A 27,401-nucleotide genomic window follows, 5' to 3' on the forward strand; every position below is an offset into this window, starting at 1 on the left:
GGGTTATATGGAGTACCTTCAGGTGATGGACACTGGCAATCTCAAACAGGAAATGCCCCTCCCTATATAACCCCCTCCCATAGGAGGAGTACCCCAGTTTTTACGCCAGTGTCTTAGGTGTTGGTCATGGTTTAGCTTGCCTCCGCATCCTTGGGATTAGGTGAGCTAACCGGTTCTGTCCAAAGGCCTCAGCGCTAAAGTGGTCAGTAACCGGACCCCAAACCCTTGGGGTATAGCCCATAATGCTTTTCTTTTTAGAGAGCTGGACCCTGGGCCCAGAACTTAGAAACCTTGGGTGCCTAATGTTTCTGTTGCCAGAGTGCTATATGGGCCCAGGACAGTGGATCCTTCATAGGAACCCAGGGCCTGAAGGTCTAGACATCCCCACGGAGATGGGGGAAGATTGGGCCTCTTGCTTGGCAAAGTCCTGCGGCATGGAGCAGGTAAGTGAGGGGAAAACTTGCGGAACTTGGTTCTTAGCAGGTTTTTTCTGGGGGGTCACAGGGGACATGCCTAAAGTTATGCGCTGCATCTGGCAAACTAGTCACATATCTTAATGATAGGATGGCTCTATGTGTATTTTTCTTCCCATAAGAAGTGACCTCCCTTGTAGTGTTGGAAAAGCATTTGAGTAGGGCCTGTGTAATATAAAGTGTATGTGTGTGTCAGAGAGCTATGCTTACCTGCAAGCCTCCAGGCGATGCTCCATCAGTCTTCCTCCTCAGAGCCTGCAAAGCAGGCAAAACGCTGACCTCCTCGTGGTTCCAGCTGGAGCAGAGAGGCTCCCTTCCCCCCAACCCCCCCCCCCTATCGGCGGGCGCGCGCGCGTTCACGTGTTATAGGCGCAATTCGCGCCGTTTAGCTGAGGGGGGAAGGGCGGGTCAGTGGTTTAAGGAAGGGGCGGCCCTTCCTTTTCGTTCCAAACAGCATTCGATACATTGGAACTGGGGAGGAAAGACCAGAGCGGCAGCACGGGGCGCCGAGGACACACAGTGGCCAAAAAGAATATTGCAGTCTTCAGAAGACTGTTTTCAAGCCTAGAAATAGGCTGTTTCTTTCCATCTCATAGTTTTTCTTGCAATACTACTCAGGGGGACAGAATGATTTTTCTTTCCTGGATTTGAAACAAAAAAGAAAAAAAAAAAAAGAAAAAAAAGTCATCTAGGGGAGAGGAAGCATTTTTTATCCCCCAAACAGGTGTTTGGGCAATTAACTTTTATAGTTCCAAGTACCAATAGGTAGCAGGTGTACCTCGGTATTGTACCATGGCATCCGGGTCAGAGGGTACAAGAGGTGGGGATTCCCCCAGAGAGTCTGAGGTCTCGGACAAAGCTATGCCGCTGCTTTCCCCACAGGGAGCCTTGGGGCCATCGGGATCTGGGGCTGGAGCTGGCGCGGGTCAGTCCAACCCTAAGATGGTCACGGACGAGGTATTACTCACCTCTTTAAGAGAGATGGAGAAAAGAATGGGAAAAATGATAGCCACAGCTATGCGGGGCAGTAAACGGATTAGATCTCCGTCGCCCGAGCGTGGACCCTCAGAAGAGGAGGTCCTTTCCTCAGGGGAATTGGACGATCTCTTGGACAAGGACCAAGTAGGTTCAGGGATCGAAGATCCGGATACAGAGGAGTCTGGAGCAGTCTCCCAAGGGGAGGGCTGGTGGATTCAAGCCTTAACGGACTTGGTCCATAATGCATTCAACTTGCCAGTACCAGATCTCCAGGTATCAACGGTTTCAGCTTTGGGCTCACTGAGGGCGCCTCAAAGCAATGCAGTGTTTCCGATCCACCCTCTATTAGAGGGAGTTTTGTTCCAAGATTGGAACAAGCCAGATAAAATCTTCTTACCACCTAAAAGATTCTCTGCCCTATATCCTATGGAAGATACATTTTCCAAGAAATGGGCTACTCCTGCAGTGGACGCAGCCATCTCATGTGTTAACAAGTCGTTAACATGCCCTGTAGAAAACATACAGGTATTCAAGGATCCAGTTGATAAACGCTTGGAAGCACTACTTAAGAACTCCTTCACTACGGCAGGGGAAGTAGTACAGCCAGCTGTGGCTGCGATTGGGGTTGCTCAAGCATTATCGGATCAAATTAAGCAGATGCTTAAACTTATTCCTGCCCAGCAGGCAGAAGAATTTTCGGATGTCCCTAGGGCCATATGTTTTACAGTAGACGCAATTAAGGATTCTATCCAGCAAGCGTCACGTTTATCGTTATCCCTTATCCATATGAGAAGACTCTTATGGTTAAAGAGCTGGGAGGCCGAGCCCCCATGCAAGAAGCTCCTGGTAGGGTTTCCCTTCTATGGAGGACGACTCTTCGGAGAAGACCTAGATAAATACATTCAGACCATTTCAAACGGCAAAAGTACTCTCTTGCCAACTAAGAAGAAGTTTCAGGGGCCTGCGTTTAAACGACAGTACTCCCCTGGGCAGGGGCCCTCTAATGCCAAACAGTATCGACGGCCTCCTGCGAAAGCAAACTTCGGCTTCAACAGCAAGTCTCAAGGACAGGCTGCTAGAGGCAGAAAGCAGTGGTTTCGCAAACCAGCAAAACCAGCCCCCAAGCCCTTATGAAGGGGCGCCCCCACCCACGAAGGTGGGGGGAAGGCTGCGACTCTTTTCAGAGGTTTGGGAAGCCAGCATTCCCGACGAGTGGGTACGGTCTTCCGTGGCCACGGGCTACAAATTAGATTTCCTAAAGTTTCCTCCTCCTCATTTCCAGGAGTCGAGGATTCCAAACGATCCGGAGAAAGGAGCCGCATTAATGTCGGCATTAAATCATCTACTTTCCCAGGAAGTAATAGTAGAGGTACCAGTCCTGGAACAGGGGCTAGGTTTCTACTCCAACCTATTCATCATCCCGAAGTCCAATGGAGATGTCAGGCCAATTTTGGACCTAAAGATGGTAAATGCATACCTAAAGATCCGCTCATTTCGGATGGAATCCGTGCGGTCAGCAGCTGCCACACTCCAAAAGGACGACTTCATAAAGGATGCCTACCTTCATGTTCCAATTTATCAGCCACATCAAAAATATCTACGCTTCATGGTGGCTTCGCGTCACTTCCAATTCGTGGCGCTTCCCTTCGGGTTGGCTACGGCCCCCCGGGTGTTAACGAAGGTCCTAGCTCCAATCCTAGCCAAACTAAGGATCCAAGGGGTCACGATCCTAGCATACCTGGACGACCTCCTAGTCATAGATCACTCATCTCCCGGCTTGGAGCGAGCAGTGGCCCTCACGGTCCAATACCTCGAGAAGTTCGGCTGGGTCCTAAATCGAGAAAAGTCAGCTTTCCTGCCCACAAGGCAGTTGGAATATCTCGGCATGAGATTAGACACAGAACAACAAAGAGTGTTTCTACCTCTAAGGAAGGTCAAAGCCATCAAGGAATTAATCCTACTGGTTCTAAGCAAAAAGGAACCGACTATTCGCCTATGTATGAGGTTACTAGGCAAGATGGTGGCCACATTCGAGGCGGTACCATACGCCCAGAGTCACACTCGCATCCTGCAGGCAGCCATCCTGTCAGCATGGAGCAGAAGGCCACAGGCCTTGGATATCCCGTTGCCGCTCTCATCAAGAGTCCGACAAAGTCTGTGTTGGTGGTTAGACCCTCAGAACCTACTGAAGGGGAGATCTTTCAGCCCAGTGGCTTGGAAGATAGTGACCACAGACGCCAGCCTGACAGGCTGGGGAGCAATTTTGGATGGTTGCACTCGCCAAGGTACTTGGGCAAAGCTAGAGGAGCAGTTGCCCATCAACATCTTGGAGCTCAGAGCTGCTCGACTAGCCCTCAGGGCTTGGACGTCAAAATTGCAGGGGTTCCCGGTGAGAATTCAATCAGACAATGCCACGGCCGTGGCATACATAAATCACCAAGGGGGAACCAGGAGTCAAGCCGCTCAGAGAGAGGTGAGCTTGATTCTCCTATGGGCAGAGGCTCATGTGCCCTGCATATCGGCAATATTCATTCCCGGAGTGGACAACTTTCAGGCGGACTTCTTAAGCCGCCAGACTCTATGGCCGGGGGAATGGTCTCTGCATCCACAAATCTTTCAAGCACTCTGCCAAGGATGGGGAGTGCCGGACGTGGATATCATGGCATCGAGACTCAACAAGAAGCTAGACAGGTTCATGTCCCGCTCAAGGGATCCGATGGCCTGCGGAACCGATGCGCTGGTTTGCCCTTGGCATCAGTTCAAACTTCTTTATGCGTTTCCCCCGCTTCAGTTACTACCCCGCCTGCTGCGCAGGATCAGGGTGGAGCACATACCAGTCATCCTGGTAGCTCCAGCATGGCCCAGAAGGGCATGGTACTCACTTATCCTAAAGATGGTAGTGGGAGACCCTTGGACTCTTCCTCTACGGCCAGACCTGCTATCGCAAGGTCCGATCCTCCACCCTGCCTTACGGCATCTAAATTTGACGGCCTGGAAGCTGAATCCCTGATTCTCAGGGGTAGAGGTCTGTCTCAGAAAGTAATCTCTACCCTAATCAGAGCCAGGAAACCGGTCTCTAGGGTGATTTATCACAGGGTCTGGAAGGCCTATGTAGGCTGGTGTGAGTCCAAGCTATGGCTTCCTCGCAAATTCACCATTGATAGAGTTTTAAGTTTTCTCCAGCTAGGAGTGGATAAAGGGTTGGCATTAAGCACAATCAAAGGACAGATTTCTGCTCTGTCAGTGTGGTTTCAGCGGCCGCTGGCCACCCACTCGCTGGTTAAGACCTTCCTTCAAGGGGTCTTACGTATTAAACCTCCAGTTAAATCCCCGCTTTGCCCGTGGGATTTAAACCTTGTTCTGTCAAGTTTACAGAAACAACCGTTTGAGCCGTTGGCTGAAATTCCTTTGGTTTTACTGACAAGGAAGTTAGTATTTTTGGTCGCCATAGTTTCCGCAAGAAGAGTATCGGAACTGGCGGCCTTATCCTGTAAGGAACCATATCTTATTTTTCATAAGGACAGGGTCGTTCTCCGCCCTCATCCTTCCTTCCTACCGAAGGTTATATCCAGTTTTCATTTGAACCAGGATTTGGTATTACCATCCTTCTTCCCTAAACCTACTTCCAGAAAGGAAGGGTTGCTGCATACCTTGGATATCGTCAGGGCCATGAAGGCCTATCTTAAAGCTACAAAGAAGATCCGGAAAACAGATGTGCTGTTCATATTACCGGATGGGCCCAAGAAGGGGCAGGCAGCTGCAAAGTCCACCATTTCTAGGTGGATTAAGCAATTAATCACTCAGGCCTACGGCTTGAAAGGGTTGCCTCCTCCAGTATCATTAAAGGCTCATTCTACTAGGGCCATGGGCGCCTCCTGGGCAGCACACCACCAGATCTCTATGGCTCAAGTTTGCAAGGCGGCAACCTGGTCTTCTGTCCACACGTTTACAAAATTCTACCAGTTGGACGTAAGAAGGAATTGTGATACAGCCTTTGGGCAGGCAGTGCTGCAGGCTGCAGTTTGAGACCCTCGGATTCCGGGGGCTCCTCTTTTTTTGAGTTAAATTTAAAATTTAAGATTATTTTTCTCAACTAAGTTGGATTTATTATGATTTGAGTATTTCTCTAAATTAAATCCTTTTGTCTTGGAGATGTTCTCCCTCCCCTCATTGTAAGCATTGCTTTGGGACATCCCATATAGTAATGAATGCCGCTCTGTGTCCCGTGATGTAACGATAAAGAAAAAGAGATTTTTAATACAGCTTACCTGTAAAATCTTTTTCTTGGAGTACATCACGGGACACAGAGCTCCCACCCCTCTTTTGAGGACCATTTTGGGAGGCATACTGCTTGCTACAAAACTGAGGTACTCCTCCTATGGGAGGGGGTTATATAGGGAGGGGCATTTCCTGTTTGAGATTGCCAGTGTCCATCACCTGAAGGTACTCCATATAACCCATATAGTAATGAATGCCGCTCTGTGTCCCGTGATGTACTCCAAGAAAAAGATTTTACAGGTAAGCTGTATTAAAAATCTCTTTTTTTTAAATGTTCTGGTTGCAGAGGAGATCAGTAAAATAATTCACTGGTCTCCTCCTGCTCAGCATCCTGATTGAGTCTCACTGCAGGATGGCTATCAACCTGAAAGCTCATCCCTGCACATAGCAATGGCAGAGCATCTGTTCAGTGCAGTTTGCCAAGGGGAGGTGTTTCTTTGATAAGCCACCCTGTAGCTATAGAAGCCACTTTCATTGAGTATTTTGGAGTGGGCAAAGCTTTGGTGTGCAGGCAGCACTGTGCCCTGAAGCTTTAATAGCAAGTCTTAGAGCGCTGATAGCTCAGCAGCATTCTGTGGGAGTGAAGTTTGCCAATACCAGTGGCCTGCTGGATGCAGCTCCGCCAACATAGCGGCAAAAACTTCAAGTTCAACACTTGTGGGACAGTGCTGGATTGAGGGGGGGGGGGGGTTTGTTGCATTCAAATGTGGAGGTGTCAGGACAGGGAAAGGACTGAAGAGGAGGAGAATATGTCGCCTGGGAGTTGTAGTGTGAAGCTGTCGGTGTGGGGCATGGGTGTGCAACACTTGCGAGACAGTACTGGAGAGGAGGGAAAGGTATGTAGGTTGGAGTGTAGAAGTCCCTAATCTGGGGGGGGGGTGAAGGTGGAAAGGTAATACAATGTTTTTGGGTACTGGTACATAAGTGGTGGGGAATGAAGAACTGGGGGGAGGCATACACAAGAAGGAATGCCTACTGGAAGCAGAACTGTCCAATGGCAAAACGGCAGTAGAAAGCTTCTAGAATCCATTCCCCACGCTGGCAAAACAGAAATCCAACGTAATCATTATGTAGAGAGGGGGGGAATTAAAAATGGGACTTTATATGAGGCAATGAGGGGTAACTTCATGTGTCTCCATCCCTGACATATTGGATTGAGGGGGAAATTTGTGTGACTTTGAATGAAGCACACTGCTGGATGACTATAAAATTGCATTGATATTTATTGATTCCTGGTACATAATAAAGTAATACGGTATTGCCTGCAATAACAATAACATTGGATAACAGGTAAACGATTTGCATAAGTACACATATGTTCCAACGCAGTTGGAAATGATAGACAAATATACATGACTATAAATGGCAATAAATACTGTAAACGGTTGAATCTTAAACATGTTTCTGCAAGGGAGTGGCATGTAGCAGTCGTTGAATAGCTCTACGCGTTTCATGGGTATTCCCAATCATCAGGAGCGATTAAAAACAAGTTGTCTATACAAAGATAAAAAATAATGAGGGTAAGTGCAAAAATAATTCCATGGACGGAACAAGGGGGAATAGGTTGGAAGAGGGGGAATAGAAAACTATCCCAAACACTCTTACCTGAGGGTAATATAGTAATACATAAAATTGTGTTGATGGCCGGAGAGGCCACGAATGTAACATCCCCCCGGAATTGAGGCAAACATGATCCAGGGCTATGCTGACCGACCAATGATGCATTGTGCCCAGATAGTAGTGGGTAGGAGGCCCACGGAGCAAGATACATAGTATGGGTAATTACTGTATTGGGTTCCCAGAAAAATTTCTGTGGAGAAGACAGGGTAAATATAAATGATACAGCTTGCTACATGGGTGGGGAAAAGAGAAATGAGCCAGATGGCATGGATTAGATGGAGCAGAAAAGATCTGTGATAGAGTGCACCGCTGTGAGAATGGAAAAGAAAAAGAAAAAGAACTGACGGTCACCAGAAGTGGTGATCCAGGTGAGTACCTTAGAATAGCCCAATAGAGAAATGCAGCCAGTGAGTGAGTACCATGAAACCTTGAAGAAAAAGGGACTCAGACCTAGTGCATACTGCTCACTGTCTGAGTTGGTGATAAAGTGTAGTGCCGCAATAAACCATGAAGAAGAGATACAACCGATGAGTAAGTACCTTAGACCCTTGAAGGAATGAGTTTAGACCTTGTGCAGACTGCACGCTGTCTGAGGGAAATTGTGGTAGAGTGGTCAGCCGTGGGGGATATTGGCCAAGTCTGCAAACCGAGGGTGTCCGCCAACGTCATGCCGCGTGTTACGAAGGGGCTGCACATGGATCCGAACAGGATTACCTGTCCGAAGGCTGGCAGGTTATACCCCTTTGAGTGGGTCACGGGATGTAAACAACGTCAGAGCACGGCGTCAAGGTTGACGCCACACGTGTGACGTGAGGCACATGACGTCGATGCCCGGCGGGTGCCCGCCCACCTCCCACATCCACCAATGGAAAAAGATGGTGGAGGGGAGGGGGGCGAACCCCGGCGGCCATCGCAACTCCGGGATATGGATGAACAAGGACCATCTCCAAGCACCGATCGTAACAGAGTAAAAACCCACCTAGTGCCTACCAGGAAACAAGATTGCAACTATAAGTATTGGTAATAACAGAGTGATTTAATGTTGATCTGAAGGATCCATGCTAAGTTTAAAATGTGCTTCCATCCCTTGATTTGTTAGAGAGGGGGGGAATTAAAAATGGGACTTTATATGAGGCAATGAGGGGTAACTTCATGTGTCTCCATCCCTGACATATTGGATTGAGGGGGAAATTTGTGGGACTTTGAATGAAGCACACTGCTGGATGACTATAAAATTGCATTGATATTTATTGATTCCTGGTACATAATAAAGTAATACGGTATTGCCTGCAATAACAATAACATTGGATAACAGGTAAACGATTTGCATAAGTACACATATGTTCCAACGCAGTTGGAAATGATAGACAAATATACATGACTATAAATGGCAATAAATACTGTAAACGGTTGAATCTTAAACATGTTTCTGCAAGGGGCCTACCCACTACTATCTGGGCACAATGCATCATTGGTCGGTCAGCATAGCCCTGGATCATGTTCGCCTCAATTTCGGGGGGATGTTACATTCGTGGCCTCTCCGGCCATCAACACAATTTTATGTATTACTATATTACCCTCAGGTAAGAGTGTTTGGGATAGTTTTCTATTCCCCCTCTTCCAACCTATTCCCCCTTGTTCCGTCCATGGAATTATTTTTGCACTTACCCTCATTATTTTTTATCTTTGTATAGACAACTTGTTTTTAATCGCTCCTGATGATTGGGAATACCCATGAAACGCGTAGAGCTATTCAACGACTGCTACATGCCACTCCCTTGCAGAAACATGTTTAAGATTCAACCGTTTACAGTATTTATTGCCATTTATAGTCATGTATATTTGTCTATCATTTCCAACTGCGTTGGAACATATGTGTACTTATGCAAATCGTTTACCTGTTATCCAATGTTATTGTTATTGCAGGCAATACCGTATTACTTTATTATGTACCAGGAATCAATAAATATCAATGCAATTTTATAGTCATCCAGCAGTGTGCTTCATTCAAAGTCCCACAAATTTCCCCCTCAATCCAATATGTCAGGGATGGAGACACATGAAGTTACCCCTCATTGCCTCATATAAAGTCCCATTTTTAATTCCCCCCCTCTCTAACAAATCAAGGGATGGAAGCACATTTTAAACTTAGCATGTATCCTTCAGATCAACATTAAATCACTCTGTTATTACCAATACTTATAGTTGCAATCTTGTTTCCTGGTAGGCACTAGGTGGGTTTTTACTCTGTTACGATCGGTGCTTGGAGATGGTCCTTGTTCATCCATATCCCGGAGTTGCGATGGCCGCCGGGGTTCGCCCCCCTCCCCTCCACCATCTTTTTCCATTGGTGGATGTGGGAGGTGGGCGGGCACCCGCCGGGCATCGACGTCATGTGCCTCACGTCACACGTGTGGCGTCAACCTTGACGCCGTGCTCTGACGTTGTTTACATCCCGTGACCCATTTAAAGGGGTATAACCTGCCAGCCTTCGGACAGGTAATCCTGTTCGGATCCATGTGCAGCCCCTTCGTAACACGCGGCATGACGTTGGCGGACACCCTCGGTTTGCAGACTTGGCCAATATCCCCCACGGCTGACCACTCTACCACAATTTCCCTCAGACAGCGTGCAGTCTGCACAAGGTCTAAACTCATTCCTTCAAGGGTCTAAGGTACTTACTCATCGGTTGTATCTCTTCTTCATGGTTTATTGCGGCACTACACTTTATCACCAACTCAGACAGTGAGCAGTATGCACTAGGTCTGAGTCCCTTTTTCTTCAAGGTTTCATGGTACTCACTCACTGGCTGCATTTCTCTATTGGGCTATTCTAAGGTACTCACCTGGATCACCACTTCTGGTGACCGTCAGTTCTTTTTCTTTTTCTTTTCCATTCTCACAGCGGTGCACTCTATCACAGATCTTTTCTGCTCCATCTAATCCATGCCATCTGGCTCATTTCTCTTTTCCCCGCCCATGTAGCAAGCTGTATCATTTATATTTACCCTGTCTTCTCCACAGAAATTTTTCTGGGAACCCAATACAGTAATTACCCATACTATGTATCTTGCTCCGTGGGCCTCCTACCCACTACTATCTGGGCACAATGCATCATTGGTCGGTCAGCATAGCCCTGGATCATGTTCGCCTCAATTTCGGGGGGATGTTACATTCGTGGCCTCTCCGGCCATCAACACAATTTTATGTATTACTATATTACCCTCAGGTAAGAGTGTTTGGGATAGTTTTCTATTCCCCCTCTTCCAACCTATTCCCCCTTGTTCCGTCCATGGAATTATTTTTGCACTTACCCTCATTATTTTTTATCTTTGTATAGACAACTTGTTTTTAATCGCTCCTGATGATTGGGAATACCCATGAAACGCGTAGAGCTATTCAACGACTGCTACATGCCACTCCCTTGCAGAAACATGTTTAAGATTCAACCGTTTACAGTATTTATTGCCATTTATAGTCATGTATATTTGTCTATCATTTCCAACTGCGTTGGAACATATGTGTACTTATGCAAATCGTTTACCTGTTATCCAATGTTATTGTTATTGCAGGCAATACCGTATTACTTTATTATGTACCAAGTAATCATTATGTAGTTAAGGATTCTTTCTCTCTATGTTCATCTCCACCGCTCTAAAGTAATAGTAAAGTAATCTTTAGTAAGCAAAGTACAGCTCTCATTACTTCTGAAGTGAAAATAGTCAATTCTGTCTGCTGTTTCATCGAGTCTAAAATGTATTTTAATTGAAAATATAATTGGAAGATAATACTGTGCCAAGGTCCATTTATAGCAGAGTCAGGCATTCCTGCTGGCATACACCTGATTTATATTTTAGCAAGGCAAGTAATGTAGGATACCTTGATAAATGTTCGCTTTGTTGTCACTTGACCATGGGTTTTTGTCATAAATAGGTGTATCTTATTACATTATTTTTCTCATTTGTGACTTTTGAATTAAAAAATGTCAGTTATGTTTGTGTATATACAGTATCATAACTGTTGTAAGAGCATAGGGATGGCTGGCTTCTTGGACATGTGAATTTCATCTCTACTCTATCTACCTGTTCATAGTTGACAGATTTCTCAAACCAGAAAGATGTCACCATGATACTGTCAAGCATGTCAATTCACTTAATTTTTATTTTATTTTTATATAAGGACACCCCTGCCACATCAGAATATCTAGAGGAACTGGGAAAGAGAGAATCATCAATCCCACCAGAATACAGACATCTACTGGATGTAAGATTGGTTTTCAATAACATATTAATGATCCTAATTTGCAAACTGCTTTCATTCATGTAATCACATGCATTTTTAAACCTTTCTTGTAGGGTAAAGGAGAAAAGCCTACAGAACCCCCACCAAAGGCAGCCGAAGAGGTGATTTATACTTTATATTGAAATTTAGTTTTGTGTGTGTAATCTTGTGGTTGTTTAAAGGAATGTAAGGTGTGTTTTTGCATATATTTTTGTTTGTGTTTGGATATGGTGAAGTTTAAAAGCCGGTTCACACAGGGGCGACTCGTCGAGCGACTTAGCCGCCTGACAAGTCGTGCTCCGTTCTGTACTATGGAACCGTTCTAATAGGAGTGACTCAAGTCGCTCCGACTTAGAAAAAGGTTCTTGTACGACTTTGGGATGACTTCAGAGCGACTTGCATTGACTTCAATACAGAAGTAATTTTGCAAGTCGTCTCTGAAGTCGTGTGCAGATCGCCTTGCCGAGTTGCACGGCAAGTCGTGCTGCCCCAGTGTGAACCGGCACTAAATGTTTTATTTTCTCTTTCGTTCATAGACGGACACAGCCTTCATTGACCTTAGGGTTATGCTTCTTCCTACCAGGAGATTTAGGCAGAATTCTACAGCACTTAAGGTGTTAAAAACTTTCCTTCATGCTGCTCCTCCCAGGCATAACCCACACCCTGCTTTAGCAGCCTCAGTTTGTTTTCTGCCTAACGACAGGAGGTCAAGGCTATCTCTGGAGTTCCTGGACTCTGGAGTTTTTTTCTGGCGATTTTTCTCGCTTTTTTTATTATTTTGTTCCTGCATTTTTGAATCCTGCGATTCTTCTATCAACAGCCGACTGGGTGACAGGCTGGGTCCTCGACTCTTGTAGTCCCCCCATGTTCGGCCTTCGAGCGTGTGCCGGCCCTCAGCTCAGCTTTGGGACGTCCACGACAGGCCCCATTGCTCCAGGGGCGGCCGGGGAACTTTGGTTCTAGGGCACACATATGACCGGTCTCTATGGCTTTGTCACAGTGTGTCTGGCCGACAGCCATGCCGTTTTACGGACGTTGGTTCTGTCTGGGATACCTCCAGCCGGGTAGTCGCAGGACAGGTAAGTAGTGGCCCCTTACTCAGGTAAGTGGTCTGGCTGGTGGTTTTCCCTGGGGAGGTCGACTGAGGGTCCGCCCTGCTTTCCTCTCTCCCTTATTCCTCTCCCTCCTTCCCCTGACTGGGTAGTGGCTGTGAAGGGGGGCCTCCTGGGTTTTCTTTGTTACCACCGGAGCCCGTGTGTTGTTAGGGGGACTGTGTTGTTACTCTGGGGGGTGCTGCTGTGTGCTGCTGTGTTCTATGAGGTAATTTTTACCTCAGACAGCGGCCGTCTTGGAAATCTCCTTGGTAACGCTGTGATTCTTTTCTGAGGTAACAAAGCAGTCAGGGCTGCTGTGTTCTATGAGGTAATTTTTACCTCAGACAGCGGCCGTCTTGGAAATCTCCTTGGTAACGCTGTGATTCTTTTCTGAGGTAACAGACAAAGCAGTCAGTGCTGCTGTGTTCTATGAGGTAATTTTTACCTCAGACAGCGGCCGTCTTGGAAATCTCCTTGGTAACGCTGTGATTCTTTTCTGAGGTAACAGAAAAAGCAGTCAGGGCTGCTGTGTTCTATGAGGTAATTTTTACCTCAGACAGCGGCCGTCTTGGAAATCTCCTTGGTAACGCTGTGATTCTTTTCTGAGGTAACAAAGCAGTCAGTGCTGCTGTGTTCTATGAGGTAATTTTTACCTCAGATGGTGGCCATCTTGGAAATCTCCTTGGTAACGATGTGATTCTTCCCTGAGATGACTCGGCACAGCCTCTGGTCAGTTTTAGTGCTGTTACAGTTTTAGTGCTGTGAATCTTCCATGAGGTGAATACACATCACAGTCAGCACATCAGAGCACACCTGAGGTTTTTCAGCTCCCTCTGCAGCTGGGTGGGGTGGTGAATACCGGGGGCCCCCCATGCTCTGCAATAGCAGCAAGGAGGTGACCAGTGGGTTTTTTTTTTGTCCTGCCTTGCAGGGTGGGTGACTCAGCGCTGACACTATGGAACTCAAGCTATGCCTGAGTTAACCCTTACCGCCCCTCCCCCTGCCACATCTGTTATGTTGGCTGTCCTGGGTTTCTTGCCAGGTTTGAAGCAGCTAGTGCCCGGATGGGGGGTAAAAAAGCGCCCCCTCCCTGAAGCCTGCTTCTGGGGATGACACAGAATCACTGTTTTTTTCTGGTTCTGTTATGTCAGAGGCTGCGGGTTTTAACCCTTATGGATAGTGAGGATGACTCTGCTGCAGTCAGTTGCTGGCAAGAATTTGTTGGAGCTCTTGTTTCTGCGGTGCGTGAGGCTCTAAAAATTGAGGATGTGGCGGAGACACCTCCGTGTCAGTACCAGCAGACTACCACGCATCGCTGAAGTGTTTCCTTGTGTTCCTTATTTGGACTATATGTTATACAAGGAATGGGATGCACCGCAAAAAGTTTGTCAAAAAACTTTGCAACCCGTTCCCCCCTTGAGGGGGGCTTTAAAAAAAAAAAAAAAAAAGTAGGTCTCTCCTCCGCCAGTGGACCCCCCTGTGTCCAGACTGCGCAAGGCCACCACATTGCCTGTGGAAGGGGCTCCTGCATTTCAGGATCCCGCTGATAGGAGAGTGGAGGCCGTGGCCCGCTCCCTATTCACGGTGGTGGGTTCGGCGGTGAGGCCGGCTCTGGCCGGGGCCCTGGCAGGCCCCGACTAAAAGGGCGAAGCTCCTGCTGCAGGAGCTGGAAGAAGGACCTCTAAGGTGGCCTTGGTGATCACCGTTAAGGGTGAACGGTCCTTTTGGGTCTTCCCTGACTGGCATCATTGAGGATGCCACAGGTGGTAAGCGCATGCTGTTCCCACGGTTTGGGAAGGGCTAGGGACCTCGCCCTGTGCAAGGACCCTCCTTGCCTACCTCCGAGCGTTTTTTCGCTCGCCCTGTGCGGTGGGGGTAGGTCTACATGGTGCTTGAATCCCCGCTGCGGGGTAGCAGCGCACCGGATACCGCATGCCTAACAAGTCTGCGGACATACCTGCTTCCGCCTGAAGGTCTGCTCCCGCCCGTGTCTCGGGTGGGAGACTGGCTTCGCATTGCGAAGTGTTTTCCTTTGGGTACAAGATTGAGTTTCTCTCTTGTCTGCCAAACAGGTTTTTTCCCTCCGGCTTCTGGCCTCCTCCGGTTCGCCGGTTGACTCCGTCAGGGGCTGTCCAGGATCTTCTGGTCAGGGGAGTGATTGTGCCAGTTCCCTCGTTGGAACGGTCTCGGGGTTTTACTCCATTCTGTTTGTGTCCCCATGGAGGATGGGGCCCGGTCGATCCTGGGCCTCAAGTCCCTCGTTTTGTTTTGTCAGGTTTTTCTGGCATCCTTGGATGTCATGAACGTGTACCTGCATATCCTCAAACCACCAGAGATTCTGTGCTTTGCGGTCGGGGGGGACCATTTTCAATGGTGTCCTTCCCATTCGGCGGGTTTTCGCCAAGGTGCTCGTACCGATACTGGCCCGGCTGTGACAGCGGGGGTTTGTTATCATGGGATGTCTGGACGACATTCTCCTACGAGCTTCTTCGAGCTCTGCATTGGTGGAGCCGTGTCTATCACGTGTCAGGCTCTCCGAGTGTTCGGCTGGTTTCTGGATTGTCCTGAAATCAGGGTTGATTCCGTCTCAGGGATACCTGAGACTGGTCCTGGATTCCTCCGGGGCGGGAGTGTTTTTCTCCTAGCGGAAAAACTTCAGACTCTGCTATCTGCTGTGCAGCAGTTGCCGACCCAGAAGCGGTCATCTCTGCGATTCTGCAGGAAGGTTCTGGGTCAGTTGGTAGCCTCTTTCGAGGCGGTTCCGTATGCCCAATTCCACGCCAGGGTACTACGGAGGGAACTGCTGTCACGATGGAACTAGCTTCCGTCATCTCTGGATTACCAGATTCAGTTGAGTCATCTGATCATGTCTCCCCTGGTATGGTGGCTGGCGTTTCCGGTGCTTCGGGTCGGAAAGTCATTTTTCTGCAGGCCACTGGACAGTGGTCACGACGGATGCCAGCCTCTCCGGTTGGGGAGGGGCGCTTGGGGCACCCAGTCAGCCCAGGGGCACTGGACTCAGGTGGAGTCCTGCCTACTGATCAACGTTCTGGAGCTCCGAGCAATCAAGCTTTGCCTTACCAGGTGGTCCCTGGATCTACAGGGCCGACCGGTCAGGATCCTGTCCGATAACACCACGTCCGTGGCGTAGGTTGATCATCAGGGAGGCACACGGAGTTCTGTTGCAGCGACGGGGGTCGCGCGCATCCTTTCGGTGGGCCGAAGGGTCCGTTCCGGCTCTATCGGCCGGGTACATTCCGGGAATACGGAATTGGCTAGCCGACTACCTAAGTCGCACTGCACTGGGCCAAGGAGAGTGGTCTCTCCACCCGCAGGTGTTTCGGGGTCTGTGCCGAAAGTGGGGCACTCCGGACGTGGACCTTCTAGCGTCCCGTCTCTATATCGGTAGGTGCCACGGTTCGTGGCCAGGTTTAAGGACCCGTGGGCGGACGCGTCAGGCGCGTTGGTGGCTCCTTGGGGTCGCTGTCGCCTACTTTACACCTTCCCTCCTCGGAAGCTTCTTCCTCGCCTGCTGCGCAGAGTAGAAGCTGTAGGGATTCTATCGGTCCTGATTGCCCCAGATTGGCCGCGTCGCTTCTGGTACGCGGACCAGGTGCGTCTGCTGGCAGACGCCCCCTAGCGTCTTCCCCTGGGAATTGATTTTCTGTTACAGGGTCCAATCTTCCACCCTGTTTCACAGCCACCGGCCTTAGCGGCGTGGCTGTTGAGAGCCAGGGGCTTAAGGACCGAGGCCTATTGGGCTCGGTGGTCTCTACCGTGCTGCCTGCACGGAGGTCTACCTCACGTAGGTTTTTTCCTCATACATGGAAGGCCTACTTCTCTGTGTGTGGGGAGATGAACTGGCACTCTCGTACATGCGTTGTGTACAGGATTCTGCTGTCTTTGCAGCAGGGAGTGGTTCAGGCTCTCGCCTTACGTACGGTTAGGAGCCAGATTTCTGCTCTGGCTGTTTTTTACTTGCAGTGACCCTTGGCATAGCACTCCTGGGTGCGTGCGTTGGGTCAGGGGGTCTGGCAGGTGGCCCCTCCGGTGCGCCCTCCATTACCCCCATGGGACTTGAATTTAGTCCTTTCAGTGCTTCGGGATGCTCCCTTTGAGGACATTCGGGAGGTTTTTTGTTTTATTGTCACAAAAGGTGATTTTATTTCTGGTAGCAATTACCTCGATCAGACGGGTGTCTGTCTGTTCTGGTGGCCTTGTCTTGCAAGGCTCCCTGCTTGGTCATCCGTAAGGACGAGGTGGTGCTGCGGCCGCAGCCGTTTTTCTCCCTAAGGTCGTTTCGGCTTTTCACTTGGATGTGGACATTGTTCTTCCATCCTTGTGTCCTCAGCCGAAGAACCCGAAGGAGGCCACTTTACATTCTTTGGATGTGGTTCGGGCCCTTCGAGTTTACTTGTCGGCGACAGCTCCGTTCCGGATGTCGGACTCGCTGTTCGTGTCTGTGTCCGGTCCCAGTAAGGGCCTGGCAGTTTCGTCGGCCACCATTTCCAGGTGGATCCGACGGATTGTGCTTCAGGCCTACGCCCTGAAGGGGCGGGCGCCTCCCTTTCGGGTCACGGCGCATTCGACCAGGGCGATCGTGGCCTCTTGGGCTTCCGACACCAAGCCTCTGTGTTACTGGTGTGTAAGGCTGCGACCTGGTCGTCGGTCCACGCTTTTTCAAAGTTTTATATGGTGGATGTGAGTGCATCTTCGGATGCCTCCATTGGCCGCAGGCGGCAGTTTAAGGTTGGAGTTCCTCCGTTGAGTAACTCCGGTTTTTGTTTGGGGTGTAACCTGTTTTTGCTGTGTTATTTTTCCCACCCCTCGAATTTTTTTGACACTGCTTGGGGACGTCCCTAAGGTCAATGAAGGCTGTGTCCGTCTATGAACGAAAGAGAAAAAAGGATTTTTGTACTCACCGTAAAATCCATTTCTCTGAGTTCATAGACGGACACAGCACCCACCCCTCCTTGGTTTGTACTGCTTGTTACGAACTGAGGCTGCTAAAGCAGGGTGTGGGTTATGCCTGGGAGGAGCAGCATGAAGGAAAGTTTTTAACACCTTAAGTGCTGTAGAATTCTGCCTAAATCTCCTGGTAGGAAGAAGCATAACCCTAAGGTCAATGAAGGCTGTGTCCGTCTATGAACTCAGAGAAATGGATTTTACGGTGAGTACAAAAATCCTTTTTTTTGCTGTTTGTGTCCATGTTGGTAATATTCACCAGCTTATATTTATATTGGTTACTATTGTTACAAGGACAGAACGTGCCTAGAAATGTAGACTATTACAGTTGTCACCAAATCCAAAATGAAGTGAGACATGTTCACTGGGAACATCTGTTCCATTGACAACTGTCTTGGAGAGCATTCTTCATGCACTACTGTTCCTCTAAGACAGGAAGTTGAGTGAAATTTTCCCAAAGGGACACAAACGGCAAAGCAAAAATATCTGACATGGGATTTATCCATCTACTGCTCTATCGTATACTAAAAATAAATGTTTTTGGCTTTAGATACACTTTAAAGATTCTGGTATTTGCAAAGCTAGTGCTGAGCTATTCATAAACTATCAAATGTGTATCTATTTATATAAAATGTTAACAAAAGTAATAGAAATAAGTAAAACGTGTTTATTAAATGATTAACTGTAAGAAAAAATAATGCTGGCAGTCTTCTCTGTGCATAAAGTAAGAAAGTGTAATATTTGCAGTATTTGCATTATTTTTGTATATTTTTGTTTTTCTAGGCTTTGGGTGATGATGATCTTATTGCAGCAATGTCATCTGAGTTTGTCAGCAGTCCGACTCCACCTGAAGAGAAGAAGCCAAAACTAGAAGAGGTAACGATGCAGTTCTTTTTGTGTAATGTCTGTTAAACTTTGATTAGAAATATGGAGCAAGAGGTTAGCATTGACGGCACACACATTTCTTTCAGCGCATAATTACCGTATTTATCAGGGTATTGCGCGCTCCAGCGTATAGCGCTCACCCCTAATTTTGACCCTAAAATCCTGTAAAAAATGTTTTTATTAAATTTTACTACTTACAGTTTTGGTGTCTTGCCCGGCGTCCATCGGCGGCCTCGTCCGGTCCGGCGGCCTCGGTGGTGTCCTCCCGGCTTCTCCCGTGATGTCTTAATGTCGAATCCCCACTTCCCGCGCTCAGTTTGAAGCCTCCCCCGACGTATACCGAGCGCAGTACACTCGGGTATATTTGGCCAGGCTCGGCTTCTCACGCATAAATGTCACAGAGCGTGACTACGAGCGAAGCCGAGCCTGGCCGAATGTACCCGAGTGTATTGCGCTCGGTATATGTCGGCGCAGGCATTCAAACACGTCGCGGGTATTGGCGTATATCACCGATACCCACGGGCAAAAAAGTGCGCGGTATACGCCGATAAATACGGTACTTAAATACAAATAAATCTGTACATGAGCTGCAAGCTGAAAGCTTTGCACTGCCACCCAAATGTGCAAAGAAATCATTATTATTTTGTGCACTGTATTGGCTCTAAACAGGGGCCTTCCAGATGCCTATACTCACATACAGTGATTGGTTTTTAATAAAGATGCTTTTACCGTCTCTGCACAGCACATTACTTTATCATGTAAATTCTTGTTATGCACATTTCATCCCCATTTTTGGGAAAGAGCCATGTGATCGGCATGCTGGCTGTGTTATCTGTGTGAGTCTGTGACAAGACAAGACCTTTTCTGGTATAAGTACTTGGAGGTGGTAATGACCCCCATAGGAATATGGAAACATTAGATATTTATGGTAGTGTGTGTTGTTCGGTAATTCCTTTCATTAAACACTTATCGTAAATTCTTTTTGTGGCAGAAAAAAGAAGCACAGAAGGCGTCAACAGCTCCTACTGCATCTTCACAGCCCCAGTCTATTGTAAGAATATTAATATCTACTTCACGTGCCTGTTTTTGCTAGCCCAATTCATATGCAGCTATGGTCTGTGACTGACCACAGTCAATTCTTCATGTACTGAGGAGGCAGCTAGATGTGTTAGAAGCCAAAGCATATATCGCTAGCACACCATAGAATCTCAAAATAGCATCCAAAGATGTATTAACCAGTTGCTGACCAGCCACAATGCATATATTACAGCTGGGCAGCACATGTAGGCAGAATCACACATACAGTATCTCACAAAAGTGAGTACCCCCCTCACATTTTTGTAAATATTTTATTATCTTTTCATGGGACAACACTGAAGAAATGACACTTTGCTACAATGTAAAGTAGTGAGTGCACAGCTTGTATAACAGTGTAAATTTGCTGTCCCCTCAAAATAACTCAACACACAGCCATTAATGTCTAAACCGCTGGCAACAAAAGTGAGTACACCCCTAAGTGGAAATTTCCAAATTGGGCCCAAAGTGTCAATATCCAGCACGGCCTTAACCCTCTTGGGCATGGCGTTCACCAGAGCATCACAGGTTGCCAGAATCACGAGTGGTAGAAGTTATTTAAGCAGGAATGCAACAATTAATTTTTGGACATTTTAGTGTAGTCTTGTTAATGAAAGCTGCTTCCAGGTTTGTTGTTGTAGGCGTTTGCATTTTACAGCTTGTATTGTAGTGTATATCAAATCAGCCTATCTACCCATATCAGTAGTGGTGTCTCCAGCATCTCACAATGGATTTCTCAATATAAAACCACACCCTGTGTGAGTCATACTGCATGCTAAGAAAACTGAGGAGGAAACAAAGACAGAAGAAATGTATGACAATCACAACACCTCAAATATGCAAATGTATTGCTTCAGCAGGCAGTTATGATGCAAATAGGAAGTTCTAATCGTGTATGAAAAATGTTTCTTATAACGACACAATGCCACATTTTCTTGTACCAGATACTTATTAAGATCCCACCAGTGCTTTGGTAGCAATGAGCAGAATCTTGTTTCATAGTCAGTACATATGGGAGAATATTCCATCTCTGGAAGCACTGATTCCTACACCTACCCCTGCCATAACCTTTTACACAGTGGTGGCTGGTGCTCAAAAAAAAAAAAACAATTGCAGCCACCACTGTGCCCATCAAAGGCAGCCACCACTGTGCCCATCAAAGGCAGCCACCATTGTGCCCATCAAAGGCAGCCACCACTGTGCCCATCAAAGGCAGCCACCACTGTGCCCATCAAAGGCAGCCACCACTGTGCCCATCAAAGGCAGCCACCACTGTGCCCATCAAAGGCAGCCACCACTGTGCCCATCAAAGGCAGCCACCACTGTGCCCATCAAAGGCAGCCACCACTGTGCCCATCAAAGGCAGCCACCACTGTGCCCATCAAAGGCAGCCACCACTGTGCCCATCAAAGGCAGCCACCACTGTGCCCATCAAAGGCAGCCACCACTGTGCCCATCAAAGGCAGCCACCACTGTGCCCATCAAAGGCAGCCACCACTGTGCCCATCAAAGGCATTCACCACTGTGCCCATCAAAGGCATTCACCACTGTGCCCATCAATTGTTACCACTGTGCCCATCAATTGTTACCACTGTGCCCATCAATTGTTACCACTGTGCCCATCAATTAACGCCACTGTGCCCATCAATTAGCGCCACTGTGCCCTGTAAAATGCTACCACTGTGCCCTGTAATCGGAAAGCCGTTGGCTCTGATAGGGACTTTCAAAGCCAACCAGCTGCCGTTATTCAGATGGCCTGCGCTCACCAGGGGGCCAGCCATCTGAATAGTGGGCGGCAGCGACAATACATAGATTCATGCAATGCATGAATCCTATCATCAAGCTTATGTATTTTATATTTTGATCCTGTTTTTTTCTCTTTTAGGACTTATCAGACGAAGCTTTAGATGCACTTCTGGGCACACTTGAGGGTCCCCCAGTAAATGTACCCGAATCACCACAATATACGGGTCCAGAAGTAACAGTAAGTGACAGCTTATTAGCACATTATTGATGTACCAAAAACTAATATTTCAGTAGGACCTCAGCTAAGAATTTTCATTTCCATCTCTTGGTGACTTTAGGCACAAGATTTTGTGGCTATCACTTTCTGTCTATTTTAGGGTCTTGCTCTTCCTCCTTTTATCATCTTTCTGCCACGGAGATGTTCTCACTATCTGCTGTATACATTATAATGGAGGAGAAGAACATATTTAGTGGGAACCCTTCACAACGGCTGCAGTAAATGTTCATACCGTGACAAGTTAATGCAGATATCTCCATTTGGGGTTGGCAGCGTTCTGGCAGAATGTGCCAAAATTAAAATTAACCCAACAAAAACCTTGCATGAAAAAGCGCTTTCTTTGAGCCTAAAGGTGGTAAAAGGGTGGTAATTTGTAAAGAACGTCAGCAGTCATTAAATGATATCCTTGCATCAGCACAGACAATGTTGATTCTGGGATCTCTTCTGATGTGTACCCCCACCTCCTTTTCTCCGCCAGAATACACAGATCGGCATTGACTGCAAGCTCTGATTGGATGTTGGTTTTGCTGCATGACCATTTGACAGAAGCTGATCTTTTAGACTCACTTTTGTTGAACAGTCTGAAAGCCAGCCAGTTTCTGCTGAACTGGTCCATATATACAATGATTTACGTATCGGCCTAAACTGAGGAAAAACATGTTTATTTATATATTTTTGGGGGATATTTATTATAGCAAAAAGTAAAAAATATTGCTTTTTTTTTCAAAATTGTCGCTCTATTTTTGTTTATAGCGCCAAAAATAAAAACCGCAGAGGTGATCAAATACCACCAAAAGAAAGCTCTATTTGTGGGAAAAAAAGGAAGCCAATTTTGTTTGGAAGCCACGCCGCACGACCGCGCAATTGTCAGTTAAAGCGACGCAGTGCCAAATCGCAAAAAGTGGCCTGGTCCTTTAGCTACAAAATGGTCTTGGGCTTTAGTGGTTAAAGAAAAAGGAGTGATGCATAGTAACTCACTGGAATTTATCTTTCAGACTTAAAAATACATTTGGCTTTTGTGGATTTTAGCACTGGACCTGAAGTCTAAAATTAACAGTGCACTGTTTCATTGGTTTACCACAGAATGGCTAAAAATGCAATAGATTGTGCAGAAAAATTATACAACAGGTGTTTTTATCAAAACTGAAGCAGCTATTTCTAGGTGCCAGGATACGGCCATCTTATGCAGGAGTGCAGTCACCCCGACACACACACACACACACACACACACACACACACACACACTGTATTGAAATGTAAACTTAGCTGCCCTTACACTGCTCATTGTAAATTTAAAAAAAGACTGCAGGCAGGCAGGTGGGTTTCTTTTATTACAGAAGAAACATTGCAGGTCTCTTCTGCAATAAAGAGCCTGCCTGCTCAGTTTTTAAAAGTGGGACTTATAATTCCACTTAAAGGTGTAAAAATTAAGGCTAAAAACTGGTTGACATTCACATATTTTTCAGATTGTGGCTGCTCCACTCTTGATAAAATTGCCCCATTGTGCTGTAAAATGTGAACTCTAGCATAAAACTTCAGTCCCCCATAAAATGTTAAATTAAAAAATGCAACCTTTGCTGCGCAATTTACCCTATGTGCTGACCTCTGCAGTAAATCTTCTGTGCCACTAGATGGTGCTGCTCTTGTGGGTTGAATGATGCTGCCCAGCATCTTTCAATCAACTTTCTGTGAGCCAAGGATGCAATCAGGTCACCTTGGAATTACAGCAGAATAGTACAGCATTCAGGACCCTCCCACCAGTGAGGACAGGGGAAGAGGATGAACCGAGATATCATGTGACTGAACCAAGTACAGTACTGCTGGAAAAAAAGGTATGTATGCAGTTTTTTTTTTTTATGGAGGAGCAGTTGTGCTCCAAGGTGATGGGGGTCAGTAAAATGAGGTGTATGGGGCAGCGATGGAGGTTGATGGGCTTTAAAGAAACTTGACCTGCACTTTCTGGTCTAAGTGTGCATGCGTCAATGTGATCAAACCTACTTAAAGATGGTGGATTCGATTAGATTGTTCATTCAAAAAGTCTGCCTCTGCTGTATGAGTAACCGGTACCCTTTAAATAACTTTGAACATTTTTTTGCCAGGAAAATATTACATCGACATACTTGGAGGAACTTGGTAAGAGAGATTCATCAATACCTCCAGAATACAGGCACTTGCTCGATGTGAGTATTTTTTATATCATTCCCATAATAAAACTGACTGACCAGATGTATGTCTTATGGCCTTTTAACAATGTACATTGTATTTCATAGGGGAAAGATCACAGTAAACCTTTACCACCATTTCCAGCAGCGAAGCTTGAGGTATGTAATCCATTTTTCATTATTCCTTTGGATGCAGGGAATGTGTTGGTGTATAGTATGTTTGTAAAATTTGCTAGGCCACCAATAGAATGGTGCACTCATAAAACCCTGGTTACTCAGTTTTTTTGCTAGTGTCCTTAGTTGATGGATTTTTTCTGTTCTGGAAAAGCATTTTCCTTTTTCAGCCAATACATTTTTTTTTTCTAAAGCTTCTGTCAAGATCTAACAGCTTACTACCCTGAATTATCTAGCAGTTTCTGTATCAGTTAACCTTGGTGACTACCTTGGGGATTCTACCTAGACCCTACCACGGGGGGGCAGCCTGTGGTGTTTGCTGCGGGCACTGGATTCTGTCTTAGGTGTTCATAACGGCACTTTGCGGGTGGTTTTAACCCTCTTTCGGCTGCTAGAGGGGATTAAAAGCGGCTGAATACCTCCGCAAAAACTACGGTAAAAAATAGCGGCGCTTTGCCCCCGACCCCGCCCAAGTGTGAAAGGGGCCTTGATAGTGTTTCTAAACCCATGTACAAATAAGTTGATATGTTTCAGCTTATCAGTCCTTTTTTGTATGTGGTGGCTTTTTTTCCCCAGACTCTCTTCCCTCAATTCTCACTGATGATCCAGCGAGTAACACACTTGCTGTCCTGGAGTGAGAGGAACAAGATAGCAAATGTGTTAGTACTACAGAGCATAAGGAGGAAGAGTTCTGTAGTTCACAAACAAGAACTAGCTGAGGCTGTTAACAGTGCTTCAGATAAAACACAGGACAGCACTGTATGTCTGGTTAGATCAACAGGTATATTGCACTTATTGAACAGATGTAGCCAAACATATTTATTGGTATATTTAACAGACCAAAAAGTAGCAAATAAGCATTCATTGTTAGAGCTTATGTGCTGTTTAAAGTGTAAGGCAAAATGTAACCCTACTCTGCCAGCAGTTTGGTTCCAGGTGTACAAACTCAGAGTAGGTAAACTGTAAAGAAACGACACACTATTCCACCAAGAAAAGCTCACAAAGCATGCAGGAATATCTACATTAAGGATCCCACTAGATCGCCCTGAACTAGATTGCACTTATTTTACATAGGAATGTAATATTAATTGTTAATGTGTTATATGGGTGGATATATGCACCCATGGCAGCCCTGCCACCCTAGGCTTATGTTGGCTATGCAGAAATCCAGGTTTGATTTTAGGATCTATTGTCAGTAATTCTCTGTAACATAACAGACTACTGTGGTTCCCTGCAGCAATTGATTAGCAAATCATTGTGCCTATCAGGAGGGCGCATTTACTTGAATTACCATCTATTTTTTAAATCATTGTGCCTAGTTTGCACCTATTTTCTCATCTATGAACCAGCTGCAGCATACTTTGGACTGTTTATATTTTGAGACACTACAAAAATGAAATAATTTAATAATGTAATGTTTGTATGTTACATATTGCAGCCAGCACTGACTGACATGGATGTGTTGGATGAATTGTCAAAGGATTTTGAATTTTCTCCTCCTTCGCCTGCCAAGCCCTCTGCTCCTCCTGCTCCTGCTGCTGCACCCAAAGTAAGCCATAGAGATGTATGTCTTTATACTAATAGGTTTATAAAAGTTGCAAAATATTGTGGTAAGGTGTATACTGCAATAATATATAAGGCTCCTTTCACACTTGTGTGACCTGGCTGTGACTCTGACGCGATTTTGCCTCAATTTTGACACGACTTGAAGCAGTGCCTGTGTAATCTTGAGATCTGTGGACCGCAAGTCGCATCAAAGTTGGACCAAAGTAGTGCAGGGACTACTTTGAAGTTGCACAGATATGCATGGTACTCATTGGAAATCATGGGGTACAAATTGTCATGCAACTTTGCAGTCCCAAGTCGCAGAAGAAGATGCCCAAGTGTGAAAGGGGCCTAAGCAATAAAAATACATTAAATATTACTACAGTAACCGGCTGCTTTGGATTATAGTAACATTTGAATGTGCTTATGATTTTATACCTGTTGGTCGTCTGCATCACTGAGCTCATTGCCTACTTTTCTCTGTTAAGGACACTAAACAAGACAAACAAGCAAAAGCAGATGTTGTCGTACCTTCCTCAGCATCCTCTGTGCAGGCTGCCACAGCGACCTCTGTATGTACCCTGCGATTTAAACTGTTTACATATCTACACTAAAATCTATAGAACAAGCTTGTTCTGCAAAAGATGTTGGGGTTGTGCAACAAATGGGCTGGAAGTATTTAAAAAAATTAGGTTTAATCTCTGTTTGTTACATTTTTTTTTTTTCTGTTATAACGAGCTCACATGAAAAAAGGCAACATGAGGCTCAAATATCCATTTACAGTACAATACACCACCTCAGTGAAAGGATATATACGATGACACCTATCAAAAGATGATTTTGATAGGTAGTTCCCAATGGGTAAATAACAAAGAAGCGCAACTACCTTTGTAAACAGGTATTGATGCAGGCACTATTCAGACAGATATACATAGTAAAGTCTCACAAATATAACTTATACCAAAAATATAAGAAACAACAAAAGTCAGTAAAACTGAGAGGGGTCTTTCTACAATGGAAGCAATAGGGATACCCCTCTCGGGTGGAGAGATAGCAATAATATGATTGTGAACAGACCAGCATCTTGAAATCTTGGTGGGTGTGTAGCAACCAGAAAATATGGCTTAGAAAAAAAGAAAAACCCTGTAAAACAAAGAAGAAAAATGGAGAGAAAAAATAAATACTGTATATACTCGATTGATTGTATGTATATATATATATATATATATATATATATATATATATATATATATATATATACAATTTTACCACAAAAAAATGGGAAAATGTATTGACTCGAGTATAAGCCTAGGGTGTCCATCTGCGTGCCTCAATTTGCCTCACTGTGTCTATGTGCATGCCTCACTGTGCCCATGACTAGACTGACGTTTAACATGGGAGTCTATGGAAGGGGTGCCCGGCTTTGAAAAATCGGTATTCCTCAGCCGTAGGTCCTCCAGACAACAAACTTTGCATACTTGTAGAGGAGAAATGGGGCTACATGTGTGCCAAGTTCCGGGTCCAGGAGATCTACGACTAGCCGGTACCAGGTCCCCAAAGTCACCAGAGAAATGACCGTTTAACATGGGAGTCTACGGAAGGGGTGCCCGGCTTTTAAAAATCGGTGCTCCCCAGCCGTAGGTCCCCTGGACAACAAACTTTGTGTACATGTGTGCCAAGTTTGGGGTGCAGGGGACCAGTGGCTGGCCGGTACCGGGTCCCAAAGTCTGGAAGGTGCTCGAGTATAAGCCGAGGGAGGCATTTTCAGCAGAAAAACTGCTGAAAAACTTGGCTTATACTCGAGTATATACGGTAAATAAAAGATATATACCCCATCGTTCGGATGAGGG

The 27,401-nt window shown here is 46.2% G+C and overlaps 1 protein-coding gene across 4 annotated transcripts in view; it reads left to right on the forward strand.

Annotated features, from left to right (window-relative positions):
- Positions 1–27,401, forward strand: part of CAST (calpastatin) — a 182,351-nt gene that overhangs the window by 133,092 nt on the left and 21,858 nt on the right. For all 4 annotated transcript variants that reach the window (XM_040342546.1, XM_040342518.1, XM_040342529.1 and 1 more), the window contains 9 exons: positions 11,528–11,611; positions 11,704–11,751; positions 18,472–18,564; positions 19,565–19,624; positions 21,533–21,631; positions 23,770–23,850; positions 23,941–23,991; positions 25,445–25,555; positions 26,040–26,123. In XM_040342546.1, coding sequence (XP_040198480.1) covers positions 11,528–11,611; positions 11,704–11,751; positions 18,472–18,564; positions 19,565–19,624; positions 21,533–21,631; positions 23,770–23,850; positions 23,941–23,991; positions 25,445–25,555; positions 26,040–26,123 — 711 coding nt within the window. The remainder of the gene's footprint in view (positions 1–11,527; positions 11,612–11,703; positions 11,752–18,471; positions 18,565–19,564; positions 19,625–21,532; positions 21,632–23,769; positions 23,851–23,940; positions 23,992–25,444; positions 25,556–26,039; positions 26,124–27,401) is intronic.

This window comes from Rana temporaria, chromosome 1 (assembly GCF_905171775.1).
Source record: "Rana temporaria chromosome 1, aRanTem1.1, whole genome shotgun sequence".
Lineage (NCBI taxonomy): Eukaryota > Metazoa > Chordata > Amphibia > Anura > Ranidae > Rana > Rana temporaria.